The sequence below is a fragment of the Sciurus carolinensis genome, chromosome 8 (genome assembly GCF_902686445.1).
Source record: "Sciurus carolinensis chromosome 8, mSciCar1.2, whole genome shotgun sequence".
NCBI lineage: Eukaryota > Metazoa > Chordata > Mammalia > Rodentia > Sciuridae > Sciurus > Sciurus carolinensis.
The window spans coordinates 103,323,067-103,340,849 of record NC_062220.1 but is presented as its reverse complement, the minus strand read 5'-3'; the positions used below and the strand labels follow the sequence as shown (position 1 = coordinate 103,340,849).

At 46.7% G+C, this 17,783-nt stretch overlaps 1 protein-coding gene across 1 annotated transcript in view; it reads right to left on the bottom strand.

Moving 5' to 3' along the window:
* The window catches only part of Adcy1 (adenylate cyclase 1), a 153,748-nt gene that overhangs the window by 125,088 nt on the left and 10,877 nt on the right, over nt 1–17,783 (bottom strand). The window contains exon 2 of the mRNA XM_047560293.1: nt 11,468–11,617. Within this exon, the coding sequence (XP_047416249.1) occupies nt 11,468–11,617 (150 nt within the window). The remainder of the gene's footprint in view (nt 1–11,467; nt 11,618–17,783) is intronic.

The window sequence follows — 17,783 nt, the reverse complement described above, 5'->3', positions numbered from 1 at the left end:
TTGTTGTTTAAAGGTCTGGTAGAACTCAGGAGAATTCATCCTGTCCTGGGATTTTTGTTGTTGTTGTTGTTGGAAAGCTTTTGATAACTGCTTCAATTTCATTGCTTGATATTAATCTGTTTAAGTTTTCTACATCCTCATAGTTCAATTTGAGTAGGTCCTATATCTCTAGGAATCTGTCAGTATCTTCAAGATTTTCTAGTTTGTTGAAGTATAAATTTTCAAAATAGTTTCTGATGATCCTCTGGATTTCAGTAGTGTCTGGGGTGATATTTCCTTTTTCATCTCTAATTTTATTAATTTGAGTTTTCTCTTTCTTTTGGTTAGTTTGGCTAAGGATTTACCAATATTATTTAGCTTTTAAAACAACAACTCTTTGTTTCATTGATCCTTTGGAATTTTTTTTATTCTCAATTCAATTGATTTTAATTATTTCCTATCTTATACTGATTGTTATGTAATTCTATATATTCATTGCTTAATATATGTTAAATAAGATTAATGTGTAAGGTTAAAATTAAGATGAATATATATTAAATAAAATTAACACATAGGATTAAGATTATTGTATAATAATCCAATATAAAAAAATTCTATAAATACTGAAACTTGTTTTGATCTTTCAATTGAACTTTATATGTCAATTGTCAACAAAGATATTTTAATAACAAAGCAGTCAATTACCTGAACTGCAAAACAATAAAAAATAAAATTAAAAATGAAGTGTAAATAACAACTGCAGTGGTTTGAAAAGAGTGCTCAGAATGGGTCAGCCTGTTTAGATATCGATCCTATATTACTTTCTCTTAATAAATTTCCTTACACACTGGGAATTCAAAATTGTTCCATTTACCTTGTTAGAATAACAAATTGAATGTGTGCTTTAAATAGCTGTGTGTTATTTTTGGAATTCTGATTTAGTAGTGGCATCTGAGGAACAGCCAGGTCCTTGGAGGAACCTGCCTCCACACTTAGGAAGGGAAAGCTGAGCGTAGGACTCCCTTGTTCAGTGGACTGTTGGGGGTGGCAGAGGAGGAAGCCCCAGGACCTGCTGAAGGCAACTGTCAGATACTTCTCACCCCTGTACTCTCCAGCTGAGACAGGCACAGATCCCAGGGCCAAACCTCCAGGCTGGGGCTGTGAATATACCTGAGGACCCCAGGTGGCCTTGTTGGAACTGTCCTTTTAGCCTGCATCCCTAACATCTCCACAGTGAAGGAAGGCAGAGCTCATGCCTAGGGACCTGGTTATCCTTTCCCAAAATTAACACGTGAACTCCCCCAGTCCGTTGCCTGAAAGGCACCCATGGGCTCCCACCTCCCTGCCTCTACCTGGCAAACTCTTACACATCCCTTAAACCTCTGATCATACACCTCCATACAGCACACCCCCACAGGGGGCATATGCTGCCAGCATCTGTGCCAGGTGCTTGCTATGGAAGTCTGTGTATCAGCACCTGGGACCCTCTTTGGACGCCCCCTTCTGGGTTTCAGTCATAGAGCTGTGGTTTCAGTGAGTCCGGAGTAGGGTCTGATCTTCTGCATTTCTCACCAGTGCCTGGGGTAGCTGAGGACCACATCAGGGTGACACTGCCCAGCTGATTCCCCACAGGCAAGGTGCATCTTCCCAGGTAACTCAGAACACTCAGTCAGGGGCTTGTGGGAGGTGACGCTGGAGGCTAACATCCAAAAGCAGAGGGAAAATGGAAATGAAAGTGCCTGGAGGAGGCAGGGGAATTGGCTCTCCACCGCAGGAGTGGCAGCACAGCTGGGTCCATCTGCATCTCCCCTACCCTCACTCACCAGACCCTCAGCCTTCTGTCCAGCCAGGCTGCCAAGAGTTTGCTGAGCCAACTCCCTGGAGGCCATCATACTGACCACCCGCACTGCCCAAGACCCACCTGTACCCCACCACAGACTTGCACCTGGGATTGACTTTTCTCCTTGGCCCAGTCAGAGCCTCCTTGATTCTTAGAACTGGTCATTTCCAGAAGCTTCTCCATGGCTGGAGGAACCAGCTAGGTAATCCTCTCTCTGCCCCAGGTCTGGCAAGCAACCTCAGCCACTGTCCTCCACCTATCCTGCTGACTGAGGCCAGTCACTTCTATTCTCACACCAGTTCCAAGCTAGACATGTCCAAAGGGCAAGGTCTGTTACCCACTGTCCTCACTCCATCCCTCACCCCTTACCCAGGCTCACTGCCAAGGTTACCAACCATGGCTGTGTGAGATCTGCAGAGGGAGAGGCCCCAGGAGAGTTGGGCCAAGGAGACCAGAGGATGAATCCTCCCCAGATCACATCTGTTCATGGCCCACTTATGTTCATGACTCCACCTCTGCCAATCACTGTGCCAGGTGAGAAAATCAACACCAAGAGAAACCAAAAAGAGCTTAGAAACACCAAGAATAATCCTTTTTAAAGTTCTTGGAGTGCTGAGAAAGGACCTCTCCCTCAGTGGGGACAGCAGGACTAAGTGGGGCGCAGGGTACCCTGGGCTGAGAGGAGGTAATGCTGCACTCCTGCCCACAACCATCCTGAGGAAGGGGCAGATCTGTACTCAGGCCTGGTGGGTCCCAGGCCCCGGGATGGCCAATGAGCTGTCACCATTCATCTGAAGCAAGCAGAGAGCCTGCTCAGGTTCCTCCTCCTCCTGCTGCCACCATGCAGCACATCCCAGGTAAGAGCAGGAGGGATGGGGAAGAATGAACAGAAAGGGGCTAGTCTTCAGCCCAAGCTGTTCTCCAACAGCTGCACAGGAGTCAAGACTTGCTCCTTCTCTTTGTGTCTGGCCATCTAGGGACAAGAACAGGTACTCTGCACTCCACCCATACCCAGGGCTCAGAGCCAGCAGCTCCTCATTCTTGGATGGTGTACTTAACTTTTACATGACATAAGAGTATCATGTGGCTTAGTGCATATTGTGGATGGAATTTTTCCCTCCCTCAAATTTATAGGTTGAATTCCAACCCCCATTGTAACCATATTTGGAGACAGGGCCTTTAAGAAAGTAATTAAGTTAAAATGAGGTCACTGGAGTGGGCCTTAATCCAGTCTGACTGGTGAAGAGATTTGGACACAGATCCCCAGGATGTGCACACAGGGAAGACAAGAAGGTGGCTATTTGCAGGCCAAGGAGAGAGACCCTAGTCCTGTAGCTCAAGGAACCCTTCTTCCCCAGCCACACCATGGCTCTGTTAGGCTAGTGGCTCCTATGTCTGTGCTCTGACAACAAGAGGCCTGTCCCTGGGACAGCACGTTGGCCACCACCTCCAACTGCCACATAGGCTTCAGACAAATGAGGAACAGAACAGAAAAGGTGGATGGCTGGGGTCCCCACAAACCTCCTTACCTAGAAACCAAGGCTTCTGGTCTCTTCCTGACAATGTAGAGCCTCACCACAGAAGGACAAGGAAGTGACACTGGGTCCCCGTGGCTTCTGCAGGACTACTTCTGAAGCACAAGTGGCAGAAACAATGTGGCAAGACTGATCACAGAGCAGCAAGGGGTTACTGGAAGGCTGTGGAGTCTGAGGACCGCTGGACAGTCCTGCTGCAAGACTTAGTGCTCAGTGTGTAGACAACATGCTGCATCCTGGCTGCAGGAGGGTGTCCAAGCACACTCCTGCTGACTACCTCAGGTAGGAAGAATGCTGGGCAGGGACTGCTCAAAAAAGTGGTGATGGAGGTGGTCACCTCCCCATTCAAGTAACTGACCAAGAATCAGGAGATCTAAGGCCAACCCAAGTCAATAGTTTTCTGGGGCCACTGGGAACTCAGTTCCACTTGCACAGTATACTGGGGCTACTGTGGGACTAACTACACAAGAGAGTCAGGTCATCGCCCCAACCAAGTGGCACACCTGCCCCTCTCTCCTAGAGCCCAATGCATTAGCAACACCAATAGGCGACAAGCAGCCCAGGAACTCCCTTCCAGTCCACTCAGCCTGAGAGGAGCCACTAATGAAAACTGGGCAGGTAAACAGGTTTGTTTCATCTGAGTTTCCTGTTAGATCTGAGTCCTCCAGCTCAAGCAAGGTCCCACTGAGCTCAGACAATGTTTCCCATCCTGCGCATGATCCAGTTGGAATAATATCTTCCTCAAAGTTGTATAAAACTCATCTGCAGGCCAGGCGTGGTAGTGCACAATTGTAATCCCAGCAGCTTGGGAGACTGAGGCAGGAGGATCTTGAGTTCGAAGTGAGCCTCAGCAATTTAGTGAGGCCCTAAGCAACTTAGCAAGACCCTGTTAAAATAAAAATTAAAAATGGGGGTGGGGGTGGGACTGCGGATATGGCTCAGTGGTTAAGCATCCCTGGATTTGATCCCTGATATGAGAGAGAGAGAGAGAGAGAGAGAGAGAGAGAGAGAGAGAGAGAGAGAAAGCTCATTTGCAAACCCTTCAGGGCCTGCTGTCTACATTTTGGTAAGCCTGTAAAAGGACTGAGTCAGTATTTTTGATGGTTGTAAGATTTTCCAGGCTTTCTTTTTCTTTTCAGATCATGTTTGGCAACTGACACGTTTCTGGGAATTTGTCCATTCTGTCTAAGTTTTCAAATATGCAGGCAAAAGGTTATTCTTAGCATCTCCCTATTATCTATTTTGGGTCACTGCTTTGTCTGCAGCCAGCCCCTTCTCGTCCCTCATACCACTCATGTGTGCCAGCTCTCTTTCTTCTTGATCGGTGTCTCTCAGGTTTTTCTCTTTCTAAGAATCCACTTCTGACATTTCTGTTCGGAAACAGCAAGAGCCCTGCTAGAATCTTCACACCCCTTTGGAACATTTAACTCAGTTTTCTGTAAACTACACCTGAATGAGCCTCTGTGTGCTGAAGAGGACCAGACACAAAGGGAGATGCAGGGGTGGGCCTGGGTTCTGCTCCACCTCCACTTTGTTATTTGCTCATTATCTTTCCCAAAGTGTTTAAAAATCTGGGCTTAGATTAATGAAACCAAAAAAACTCCTTACACTCTTAACAATGAGGCAGAGGCCTGACCATTTAACAGATGCCTCTTAATTTTAAAGAGATTCAACCACTTGGGACAAGAAGAACATTTTTGCACTGTATCTTCTATTCCACCCAGGCCCCATAGGTAAGGATACCCCTTTATTCTGTTCCTTTATTTTGTTGGGAGGAGGGGACTTTAGCATATCCAAACCCCTCCCAAAGGAATCAGCCTCAGCCCTGCTAATAATTCAGGTAACTTTTCTCAGGAGTAAAGAACTTTCTAGAAGCATAATAAGTGGTACAATGTAACAGAAGAGCCCCTGCCCCACCCTCCCTCCTATCTCCTCCTGTGCTATGGGCTGCTTCAAAAAGTCCAGGGAAGGTGGGAAGAGCAACTCCAACGTTCCTCCAACACAAGCGTGCAACCTGAGTTCTCTGAGGAAGCCATCTTTATGTTAAAGACCCTGTGGAATATTTGATCCTGACTGAGCAGAGCATGGTGACTGTGAAGAGATGGATTGTTACAGATTGAGAACCAAAATTATCTTGGGCTATCTTAGGGCCTTTAGAAAGAGCCACTTACTTGTAACCTTTGCACATGGCTTAACTTCCAAATGACAATTAGATAAATCTCTTGGAAAATATATCACTAGGCTTAGCAGCCCTCCAGCATCCGCCAACCCCAAATCTAAGAATGCTATAACATCTGAAACCTATGGAAGAAATTCCCCCCTTTGCTGAAGCCTACCTACCTACTGCCCCCACCAAAAGATTTATGGAATGTAATTTATTCATGGCCTTCTTTGATCATAAAAGTTCCACATAACCTCTTTCATGAGAGAACACATCATTCAGGGTAACTCAAATGTGTCTTTCTGGACCAGGATCACTCACATTTGCCTCTGAATAGACTATTTTCTCATTTTCTTTAAAGCAGTGTTGTTATTTTATGTTGATGAATGTTGGTGGAGGGCTCACAGCCTGAAATGATGTAAGAATTTGGGCCTAAACACCTCAGCAGATGAAGGGCTGGACCTCAACACAGCCTGGCTGAAGGCAAGGCAGCCACACGGCTGTCAGCATAAACAATGGAGGGCAAAGGTTCCTGATGGTTGTATCAAACATGCCTCTCTTCACGGCAGTGCTGAAAAAATGAGCAAAAAGTATAGCATCAGATGCAGTCCTGGCTGGTAATTTCCAACATGTCGGCATCACCCAGGGCTCTTGGAGGTTCTCACCAAGGCCTAAGGTGCAGCAAGCAACAACAATTCCAGCATGGGATCAAGGGATCCAATCTGTAAACAGAGTGAAGAAGGGCTGAGGCCTTGTGACCTCCATTTGCAGTTCTTACCAGCAGCACTGGGCCAGGGCACTGCTGTCTCAGTGGTTCTCATCTGTTCTATCGAATCCCTGGGACAGGACAAGGGAGTTTTAATGCAGGAGTTTGCATCTCAGAACAACGGCCCCTTGCTCTCTCCCTGGCAGGCACAGGTGGTTAGTGCTGGCTGCAGAAGCACAGCCAGGCTGAGGCACATCCCTGGGAGGAGTGCTCTTCTTCTATTTGATGAAGGGTCTCAGGTCTAATTCCTCGACCCTTGATTCATTTTGAGTTGAGTTTTGTGTAGGGTGAGAGATAGGGGTTTAATTTCATTTTACTGCATATGGATTTCCAGTTTTGCCAGCACCATTTGTTGAAGAGGCTATCTTTTCTCCATTGTAAGTTTTTGGCACCTTTGTCTAGTATGAGATAACTGTACTTACGCGTGTTTGTCTCCATGTCTTCTATCCTATACCATTGGTCTACCTGTCTATTTTGGTGTCAATACCATGCCATTTTTGTTACTATTGCTCTATAGTACAGTTTAAGGTCTAGTATGTGATACCTCCTGCATCACTCTTCCTGCTCAAAATAGCTTTGGCTATTCTGAGTCTTTTGTTCTTCCAGATGAATTTCATGATTGCTTTCTCTATTTCTATGAGGAATGTCATTGGAATTTTAATTGGAATTACGTTAAACCTGTATAGCGCCTTGGGAAATATGGCCATTTTGACAATATTAATTCTGCCTAACCAAGAACACGGGAGATCTTTCCATCTTCTAAGGTCTTCTTCAATTTCTTTCTTTAATGTTCTGTACTTTTCATTGTAGAGGACTTTCACTTCTTTGGTTAGGGGAGTGCTCTTCTTTGTGAACTGAGCATAGCTCTTTTTCTGCCAGGCACCCTGAGCTACACACTTATCCCCAGGGAAGGGAGAAAAGAAGCCCCCAAGTTCCCCCAGTGCAGTTGCTCCCCTGCCTTCAGGTTCTCATAGGTGCACTGACTCCCAACATGTCCAGATGCCTCTGTCCCACTAGTGTCAGGCAGGGGTCCTTTTACAGGGCCTAACACCCATACAGCCACTGAGAGAAAAGTCATCCCACAGAAGAGACACTTGGGACCAGACCTACTTCCTGATCCACCTTCAGGGCTACCTTGCTCCTGATGAGGCCACCAAAGGCCCCAAAAGCACCACACACACAGGAGCACCCAGCTGGGATCTCTGCCCATGCTGCTTCCCTGAGTCTCAACCTACTCAGGCCTCACCTTCTAGTCCCTCTGAACTCTGTCCTACATCTCACCTCCTGCACAGACACAGACCCCTCCCAGGACTGGGATCCATTGCCTAGATCTTCCAGGACCCAAGAGCAATCCCAGATACCCTCCCAGAAGCAGGGTGGGTTCCACTTTGAGGCAACAGAGAAAACCATGAAGGAAACTATAAACACCAAGGATTGAATTTCCATACAAAGAAAAGCCAAAATGGATTGGGGAAGCATAGGGCTGTGGACAGAGCGTCACCTCGCTGTTATAGGAAGAGCTGTGTACCCAGCTCCTATGAGAGTCAAGTGCACAATTCACAGAGAAATACAGACCATGAGCAGGAGGTGGCAAGGATGGCACCAGTAATGAGAGGGACAGGATGAGCAGGAGGGGTCACAGTCCAACACAGAGAGAGACAGAGACAAACAGACACAGAGAGCAGGATAGGGAGATGGGAGGGGGAGATACACAGAGAAACAGAGATGCAGACAGGGAGAGACTGAGAGAGAAGGATATGAAGAAACAGAGAGAGAAACACAGGGATATGCAGGGGCAGAGACAGGGAAAGAGAGACAGAGACAAAGAGAAGGAAATGGAGAGGCAGAGATAGGGAGAGAGAGACAAAAAGAAGAAAGACTCAGAGAGAGGGGTATGAAGAAACAGAGAGAGAAAGAGAAACAGAGAGATGCAGGAGCAGAGACAGGGAGAGAGAGACAGAAACACAGAGATGGAGACAGAAAGAAAGAGAGAGGGATATGAAGAAACAGAGGGAGACAGAAGGGCAGAGACAGGGAGAGACAGAGACAAAGATGCAAAGAAACAGAGACAGGGAGACAGAAACAGAGAGAGAGAGAGAGAGAGAGAGAGAGAGAGAGAGAGAGAGAGAATGGGAGGCGGGAAAGAGGATGGGAAAGACAATCAGACTCAACACAGAACACTGCTGGCTGCTCACCAAAACCCAACCCTCCCTGGGCCTGGGCCTGTCTTTCCCACCCTCAGGCTGGTAAGGGCGTGATATCTGCATTTTTAACAGGCTCCCTCAGGCTGCTGATGGCATGGCCCACACAGAGAACTAGCATTCCAGGGAGGACAGTGTAATCAGATACTACTTCTTAAAGATATAAAGGAGCAACACCCAGGAACTTGGGAGAGCAGCAGGTCATAATCACTCACCTAACAATGTAACTGAAAGAATATTTCAAATCTAGATGAATACAGATGTGCAAGAAGAAAAACGTTTTGAAAGCACGGCATCTAAATATCAGAAGCTGAGAACACTGGAGCATATGCACTAAGGGGAAGAAGAAACTTGATTCAAATCACATTTATAATGCAAGTGGGTACACCTATGCAAACTGTGAGGTCATGTAGAAAATAAAATTCCATATGCCAAGATGACAATACGTGAGAAAAGAATACACATAAAGACAAAACGTTGAAAAGAAGGGCATTCAGCTGGATTAAAGGGACTGGGTGACATTTACCATTTTGAAATTTCCTGCCTGAGATTAGCCTTCCTCATCTGTAGAGCTAAGAAATAAACCCTTGTTCCCAGGACTGCTAGAAAACCAAGCAAAGCTACACCCTCAAGCAGCAATGGCTAGAGGAGTTTATTGCAGCACTATTCACAGTAGCTAAGATATGGAATCAACCTAGGTGCCCACCCACAGATGAATGAATAAAGAAAATGTGGACAATGGAGTACTACTGAGCTATAAAGAAGAATGAAATGCTGTCATTTGCAGCAAAATGGATGGACATTGAGTGAAATGAGGCAGCCGTTTTTGAAAGACAACTGCAGGATGATCTCTCTCATATGTGAAAGCTAAAAAAGTCAGCCTGAACATAGCAGAGTAATTACCAGAGGCAGGGAGGATGGACAGAGATTGGGCAATGGGTACTGAAACAAAGTTAGATAAAAGGGGTAAGTTCTGGTGTGCCACAGCACAGTGGAGTGAATACATTTCACAACTTGCTATACATTTTACAAAGACCTAGTAGAGAGTAACTCAAAGGCTCCCAACATAAAGAAGTGACAAGAAGGAGAAATGCTAACTATCCTGATGCGATCAACGCTGCTGCATGCACATGTTGAAATGTCACACTGAACTCCATTGATAAGTATATTTGATTAAGATGTTAATCAAAAAATTAATTTAAAAATAAATAAATAAAAACAAAATGATTTAAAGGGGTATGAGAAGTTTTTTTTAATAAAAAAAAGAATACACTGGGAGGCAAGATCATCTGTAGGAGAGGCAGCAAAAGTCAGAAAGAAATGAAAATTGACAAAAGAGAGGAAGTAGGAAAGGAAGGTATTGAAAAGGAGATGGCAGGGGATCAGAGAAAAAGAAAAGGATGGTTCAGAAATACACACAAGGATGACCCACAAAAGAGCCTGCTTTCTCCAGCACTGCAGAGGATATCATTTAAGGGAAAAACAGGGTTTCTAAGGATTCACTTCTGGAATCTCACAGAGGAAATAAAAACAGGGTCAAGCATTTCTTAGAAAGTACCAAGAAGACATTGCTACCAGTGTGATGAACCTCTGGCCAAATGCTCAGGACACAGTCTCAGAAGATGCACAATTTACACACATATGCACACACATATAGTATATAACACACACACATACATGTACACAGATCCCACAAACCCATAGATAAATGTACTCGCACACATGCAGCCACACAGACATACAGACATGCATAGATATGCACATGACATATGAACACGCAGTCAGATTGACATATGTGTGCATATGTGTACAAAGGAAAATGTGCACATATCCATACATGCATATCCACAAGTATGTATGTACACATATACACATTGGTCCATGCACATGTCCAAACACACAATCTAAATGTACATGTGATCTATTCCTCAATTATATTCAACTATTACCAGAAATAGTAGGCTTCATTACAAGGCATATACATGAAAAAAAAACGATTGTGCATGTATTTAAATTTACAGTAAGTATAATAATATTTACAAAAAAAGTAGAATACAGTTGAGAACTAGATGCTGTCTTCTCCCGCTGCCTTGACAACCACACACCTGAGACATTAGCACTGGTATGCAGAGGGTCTGTGAGCCCCCAGCTGGGAGAAATCTGGATCCTCCCAGTGCAGAAGCCATAATGCTCCAGACCTCACCCTGAGTCACTTGGGTCATGTTTACCTGGTCCACCTTGTGGGCAGAGCCCCATGCAAAAATACACAGTGCTGAACAACAGGAGGTGAGTGGGACTGAAGAGCAGCTTCCCCAAGCCTGTTTAATCTTGAGAACAGAGTGACAGTCATGCTGCCTCAGCAGGCCATAGTAAGGAGTCCCAAGGAGGGTGCTCAGGTCATACTAGGGAGCCTACCACTGTGACCACCAAGACTCCTGTATAGCTCCCAAGTACCCCCAGGAAAGGCAGCATGCCCAGGAATCAGCCAAGGCCAGAGTTGGTACATGCCTCAGCTCCTTGCCAAGGGGGTTCCTCAGGCCAGCAGCTCAGGACCAGCTGCACATTCACATTCACTTGAGTGTGGCCAGGACCAGGTTCATCCTCCCAAGGCCAGGTGAACTGTTCCCAGCTGCATCAGGGAGATAATGCACCCAAATGCCACCCCCAATCACTATCCCATGGCTCCCAAGCAACTCAGCCCCTGTAGGAGCAGCAGGTTCAGGCTACCCATCCATTAGATTCCTATAAAATATGGAGGGTGTCTCCTCCACAGCCCCATATGCCAAACTTAACAATAAGAATTGTAGCCCCTGTCATCAAGAGGTAAACTGAGGCCCAGGGAGAAAAAAAGGTGGAGAGCTCCCTCTCCTCCATAACCACAGCTGCTTCCTGTTGGCTGACTGACCCAGGTTCCTGAAGCCCACACAGCCTGGCAGGACAGGGACAGGGACAGGCCAAAGGGTAGGTCCACCTGCTCCCACTGACCTGCTTCTCGTTTTCATCCTCCAGCCGCAGCCGATCCTCGATGCAGCTCCGGGCCTGCAGAAAGGCCTTCCTCTGAGAGCGCTCAGTCAGGATCCGCACGAAGACGCCATACATGTTCACACCCACGAAGAGCAGGGCATTGGCGCCAAGCTGCAGGGAGAGCATAGATGCAGCATGTGGAAGCCATCCTTGGAGCATGCAGAGACTCCCTAACACCCCACAGCTAGCCCCGTAACCACCACAGCCATCAGGGACCTCTGCAGTGCTGCCCAGACACACCGTGAAGTAAGCTATGAGCTGATCAGGGGCAGGAAGTACACACTTTGTCCATCCAGGCCGATGGCACAGGCCAAAGCATGTCACAGAATTCAGTGATATCCAAGTCTAACATTATGGGCTGAATTTTGCCCTGCCAAAATTCCTACGTTGAAGCCTTAGCCCGTAGAATCTCAGAATGTGACGGTATTTGGAGCTGGGGTCTTTAAAGAGGTAACCAAGGTAAGATGAGGTCATTAGGGTGGGTCCTGATCTGATCTGACTAGTGAACTTATAAAGAGATTAAGACAAAGACCCAGAGAAGGCCTCAGAGAGAAGATGCCATTTTACATACCAAGGGGAGAGGTCTCAGAAGCAGCCAACCCTGCCCACACATGGATCTTCTACTTCCAGCCTCCAGGACCGTAAGAAAGCAAATTTCTGTTATTTAAGACCTTACTCTGTGTCACTGTTATGACAGCCCCAGAAAAGTAATATACCTAGAAAACATAAATGTGAAGAGTGACTGTTCACAAAGACTGCAAGGAATGCTCTAGAAGGATTCAGGGAAAGCAAGTTGACAAAAATAAAATCCAGAATGTTGATCTGGACATGAGGTAAATACCAACACAAGATGAGGAAACTGCATCCTAAGGTCCATCTCCTATTCTCCCAGATCTTTAAGGCCCGGCTGAGGAGAATCCTGCAGGGGCCCAGCTCCAAGGCCTGCAATGATAGACAGTGCAAAAGGCATGCCCTGTGCTTCGGTTAAAAAAGGACCCCAAGAATGCAGCTTGTATGATTTCCTGGCCCTGATTCAGCTCTAGTTGAGATCTTACAGGACTAAGAATGGAATTTCACAGGAACTGGCAATGGCAAAGAGGACTTCCCTGCCCGATCACACCCCAGGCATAGTGGACTCAGGACTGGGCTCGGAACCCACACTACAGCTTTGATGGCTGCCCCAGCAGGATGCCTCATGTGGTCTGTCCCGAGTCTTGCACTCCATAGAGGCACCTCTCAAATGATACATAGGATGGCAGCCCTACCCACTGGCAGGGGATGCCCACTCTCTACCTAACATAGTTTATAAGCACTGTGTGAAACAAGGGTCTCTCACCCGGCTGCAAAAGTGGACAATTTCTATGTCTGATTAAACCTGGCATTTCTACCTCCGCCCCAGGGAGTAGAAATCACAGTTTCCAAATGTCACTGCTTCTTACAGATTAGCCACAAATACCCTGAGACGCGACTGTGTGCCACACACTATTAAACAGAGAACAAATTTAACACAAACATAGTGGCACGTGGAGCAGGTGTCCACCAAGATAACTCCCAAGAGAAACAGGGAAGTTGCCCTGATCGGGTAGGAAGAGCTATAGGGAAGGAGAACTGCAGCTGATTGACAGGATGCTGGGCCAGGGAGCAGGTGGGCCAGCTGAGACAGGGTCAGGTCCACAGAAAGAAGACAGATTTAGGACATGGGCACCTTTGAACTTGAGGTGTATGAGATAACCTCTGTTAAAGCAAAATAAAATGGGGACCAGGCCTAAAGACACCCTGAGCCAACAAAGACAGTCAGACCTCATAAGTGACCTTACCCTTGGCTTGATTTGCAAACACAGGCAAACCTTAACTTGAGCTGTTTCATGTGAACACCTATACTAAAAGAAAATAGAACATAGGCTCAACCAACAGAAGTAGTCAATAAACAGCTTTGAGGAGCTTTCCAATGGTATAGATCAAATAAGCAACAGTATAACTGCCACAAGAATATTCCTTTATTTTGTTTCTTCAATCACCCTTAAATTCAATGCTTTGTTATCAGAACATTAACCCTCTACTGAGCTAGTATGCACGAGGACCTGAGTTTGGCCCCCAACACCAAAAAGAAAAAAATATTAAACCTCTATTGGTTCAGTGTTTTCCAATTCATGACTTGCACCTGATGCAACTCTTTAAATTTTTATTGTGCTTCAATTTACTCTTTTACTCCTCAAATGATGTGTCCAAAGGCTGGAAATACGGTCCTATGGTCAACAGTCACATGCACTCTAGAAACACATTAGAGCATTCTCAAAGAGGTGACCAGAAGAGAGGACAAGAAATAAGAATCCACAGGCCCCACAGAATGGCCATCCTCTACGAGAATCTCGCCCTGCCACCCAAGAGCTGGTCCTTGCACAGCACAACCCTCCGGGGAAGTGAGGCACGTGTTCACTTCACCACGTGGGGCTAACATTCAACACCATACAATGCAGAGTTAGTTGGTTGTTCTTCCTGGATGTCAACACCCTGATCACAGCCTCCTCCAGCAGGACAGTAGGCAGGTGGTATTTGAGAGAGGGTCAGAGAGGGTGGAAAGACATCTGCTATGGTTTGGGTCTAAAATGTCTCCCAAAGGCCACGTGTTAAAGACTTGGTTGCCAGCCTGTGGCATATTGGGAGGTGGTGGAAACTTTGGGAAGTGGGGTCTGGTTGGAGGAGGTGGTCTTTGAAGGGTATACCTTGTGCCCCAGCCCCTTTCTGACAGTTTCAGCCTCCCCGCTCCAGTCTCGGTTTCCTGACTGCCATTAGATGAGCAGCTTTATTTCACTACACCCTACCACCATGATGTTCTGCCTCACCATAGGCTCAGAAACAATGGAGCCAAGTGACCATACACTGAAACCTTTGAAACCATGAGCCAAAATTAATCTTTCCTCCTCTAAGTTAATTTTCTCAGGTATTTTATCAGAATGATCAAAAGTTGCCTAATGCAACACCCTATGACATGGTTCCTCCCAGGTCCCTGAACGTCATCATGGTGACACTGAAATCTCCATTATGACCCTGACAGTACAAAGTGACCCTGAACATCTCACCATGACCTGAACATCTGTGACTCTGAACATTTCCATGTGACCTTGAAAATTAACCTGTGACCCCAAGCAGTGCTCTGACCAGAATATCTCCATGCAATCTTGAACATTTCTCTGTAATCTGAACATCACACTGTGATCCTGAATATCTCAATGTGACCTGAAAATTTTACTATAACTCTGACATCTCTATGCCACCATGAACATCTAACTGTGACCTTGAACATCTCCATATGATCCTGATCATCTCACTATCACTTGACTTATGCCTGTGACCCTGAACATCTTCATGTGACCCTGAACATCTTCATGTGACCTGAACATTTCATTGTGACTTGAACATATCCAATCAACTTTGAACATTTCTCTGTAACCTAAACATCCCACTGTGACCCTGACATGCCATTGTGACCTGAACGTATCCATGCAACTCCCAACTTCTGTCTCACTGCAATCTAAATATTAGCCACTTCTCTTTTCTTTCCATACTTTTTATTGAGCTTCATCACAGAGTAGTTGAGATTTAGACCCAATTTTTTCCATGAACATGACAGAGAGCATCTTAGAATTCGTTAGGTGCTCTGAATTGTTAACAAACACAAGATACTGCTGCAAATGGATGTTTTCTTTCACATAGCCATGATCTTCCAGTTGCATTCCTGATGGTTTCCACTATTTGTCCCTGTCGTAATAAAACCCTCAGAGGTAAAGTTCTGACCAGCATTTCTGATTACACACTTAGCACTCCTACAGATGGCTCCATGGCAGTCTGCTCTCCTGGTGCAAGAACACACTTTGCTAATCCTTCCAGCCTTGTGTTCTGCCCCCAAGAGCCCTGGAGTTGGAACATTGGGTGGACAGTACTTCAGGGATGCTGCAGATCCTGAAGCAAACTCGGATGGACATCAAGGGCACTAGGCAGATGACCAAGAGGACCCCAGAGGGCCATGGCCTCACCCTCCCCTTGCCCCCAACAGAAGACAACAGCAGTGGCTGAAGATGGAGAGGCCAGGGCAGGTGGAGCCTGAGAGGCAGCAGCATTTCTCAGTACAATGCAGCAAACTGTTGAAACAGATGGACGCTGAAGGGAGAACTGGCCAGTCGCCGGACACCATGGAGGTCTGGAAAGGGCCAGGGCCAGAGAAAGGAGCCAAGCTATCAGGTGAGCTGATAAGGCCAGCAGAAGGGCCTGCACAAAGGCATACCACCCACATTCTAACGGAAGTGAAAGGCAGGCAGATCCCAGCCCTTAATGAAAACTATAATTAAGAACAAAACCTCCCTTTTGAAATTTGTCAACATCTAAGCTTCCTTTCTCCCATGGTTTCCACCTAGAACACAATGGGCTCAGGTTACACTACAGGAAAATGGAGTCAGGCACATGAATAACCGCTGGCACATTTGTGTACTGGGATGACTGACCGGTTTTAGACCACCCCCAGGTCCCCAAGTGGACCCAAAGGAAAAGACCTCACCAGTTGCTGGACTGGAGGGAGAGGAAGACTGGCTCCCACCCTGTTGACTGGTCACTGCTGGAGCAGTGGACCCAATTCTGGCCTTCCTCAAAGGCAATCCGGTCCAGGTGGTATGCATGCCACCTCTGTACTCAGAGGCCCTATGGCAGCCCAGAGCAGAGAGGACCCAAGCTGCTGGTCTCAGTGTGGACACCCTCTCTACCATCCCAGCCTTCTCCTTCCAATGGAGCCCTGTTCCTTCTTCAGCTATAGTTTTCCCCTAATCATTTCTTAGGTTCTGGTCCCCCGTCTAACCATCACACACATGTTCTACCCATAATATAACGTCTGCCTGGTGTGCTCAGGAAGCTCTGTGTGAACCACCAAGGAGTAAGCTGATGTCACAGACATTCCTGATGAGCTCCACCCAGACAGATGGAAGCTCGGTGTGTAGCACAGAAGTCACTCTGCTGCGAGTCTATGAGGATGGGGGAAGCACTGGGAACTGCTCCCCATCCTCCCTTACATCCCCCACCCCACTCTGTCCCACTGATCACTGATCCCTTTCTGCAGACAGACACACTGAGTGCAGGAGAGAAGACAGGTCTCCCAGGCACTGAGATGCCTGTGTGCTCCTCTGCAGTGGCCCCAGAACCCACCCAACAATGCCCCAGAGAGGGAGCAGACCCAACACCTGAAGCAGAGCTCCCACCTCGCAGAGGCCAGTGAGAGTTTAAGAATGCTACGTTTGGTCATCATCCCAACAGGATGCAAGGCTGGCTGGCATCACAACAGGGTGAACCAGCCCATGCAGAGATGAGCACAGAAGCCTCAAGGGACCTGCCTAGCAGGCAGAGTCTGGGGAAGAAGGGATTCTCAAAGAACCAGCTCAGTGAGGTTCCACAAGTTATGTTCCAGGAGAGAGGCCCATGCACAGCAGGACCTTTCTATGCACTTGAGCAACAAGCTCAAAACATCACCAGAGCCAGCTCCTCACTGTGGGAGGGTATTGCAGGCTGGTGAGGGAGGAAGCTAGAGTCGTCTGTGAGGGAGCAAGTTAGAGTCTGAGACATCAGGATGAATTTATATTCAATTTAATTTAGACACGGATGGGCACAAACACAAATATTTGCAAAAGTATGCAAAGGGTGTGAATTTTCTAGCTCTGTCTGCTGTCAGAAGCAAAGATGCCCCAGGAGCAATGAGGACACCCAGGGTCCACATCATGGTCTAACACAAATCTCCAAGAGAAGAAAGAAGTGTTCCTTTCTTGGGCTGGGGCAGAGAACATATGACAGGCACCTGGAGCATCATGCAGTGCCACAAAGTAAGGCAAAGGCTTTTAAAAAGTCACACACGTACAATGATGGGGTGTGTTAGAGGACACAGGAGCCAGATGGAAGAGCTTTGTGCAGCCAGATCTGGAACAATCTGAGCAACAAAATGAAGTGGCTTTAGATTACAACCCAAAGTAAAAAATAAACATCCACAAGTCCACACTGATAGAAATCAACCGATGAATAAAACGTGAACAAAGGATCAGAGACAAACAGGCAAACCCTGGGTGCATTCCAAGTCATCCACAAGGACTCCGTCCTCCAGGAGGTAAACTCCCCACTCCCTAAGTGTGGGCTGGGCACAGTGCTTCCTCTCAAAGAGCAAGATGTAGAAAAGTAAGATAAAAAAGAAACACATCAGGGTGAAGCCTGGCAGCAATCTTAGCAGCTCCATGGTGACAAGTCACAT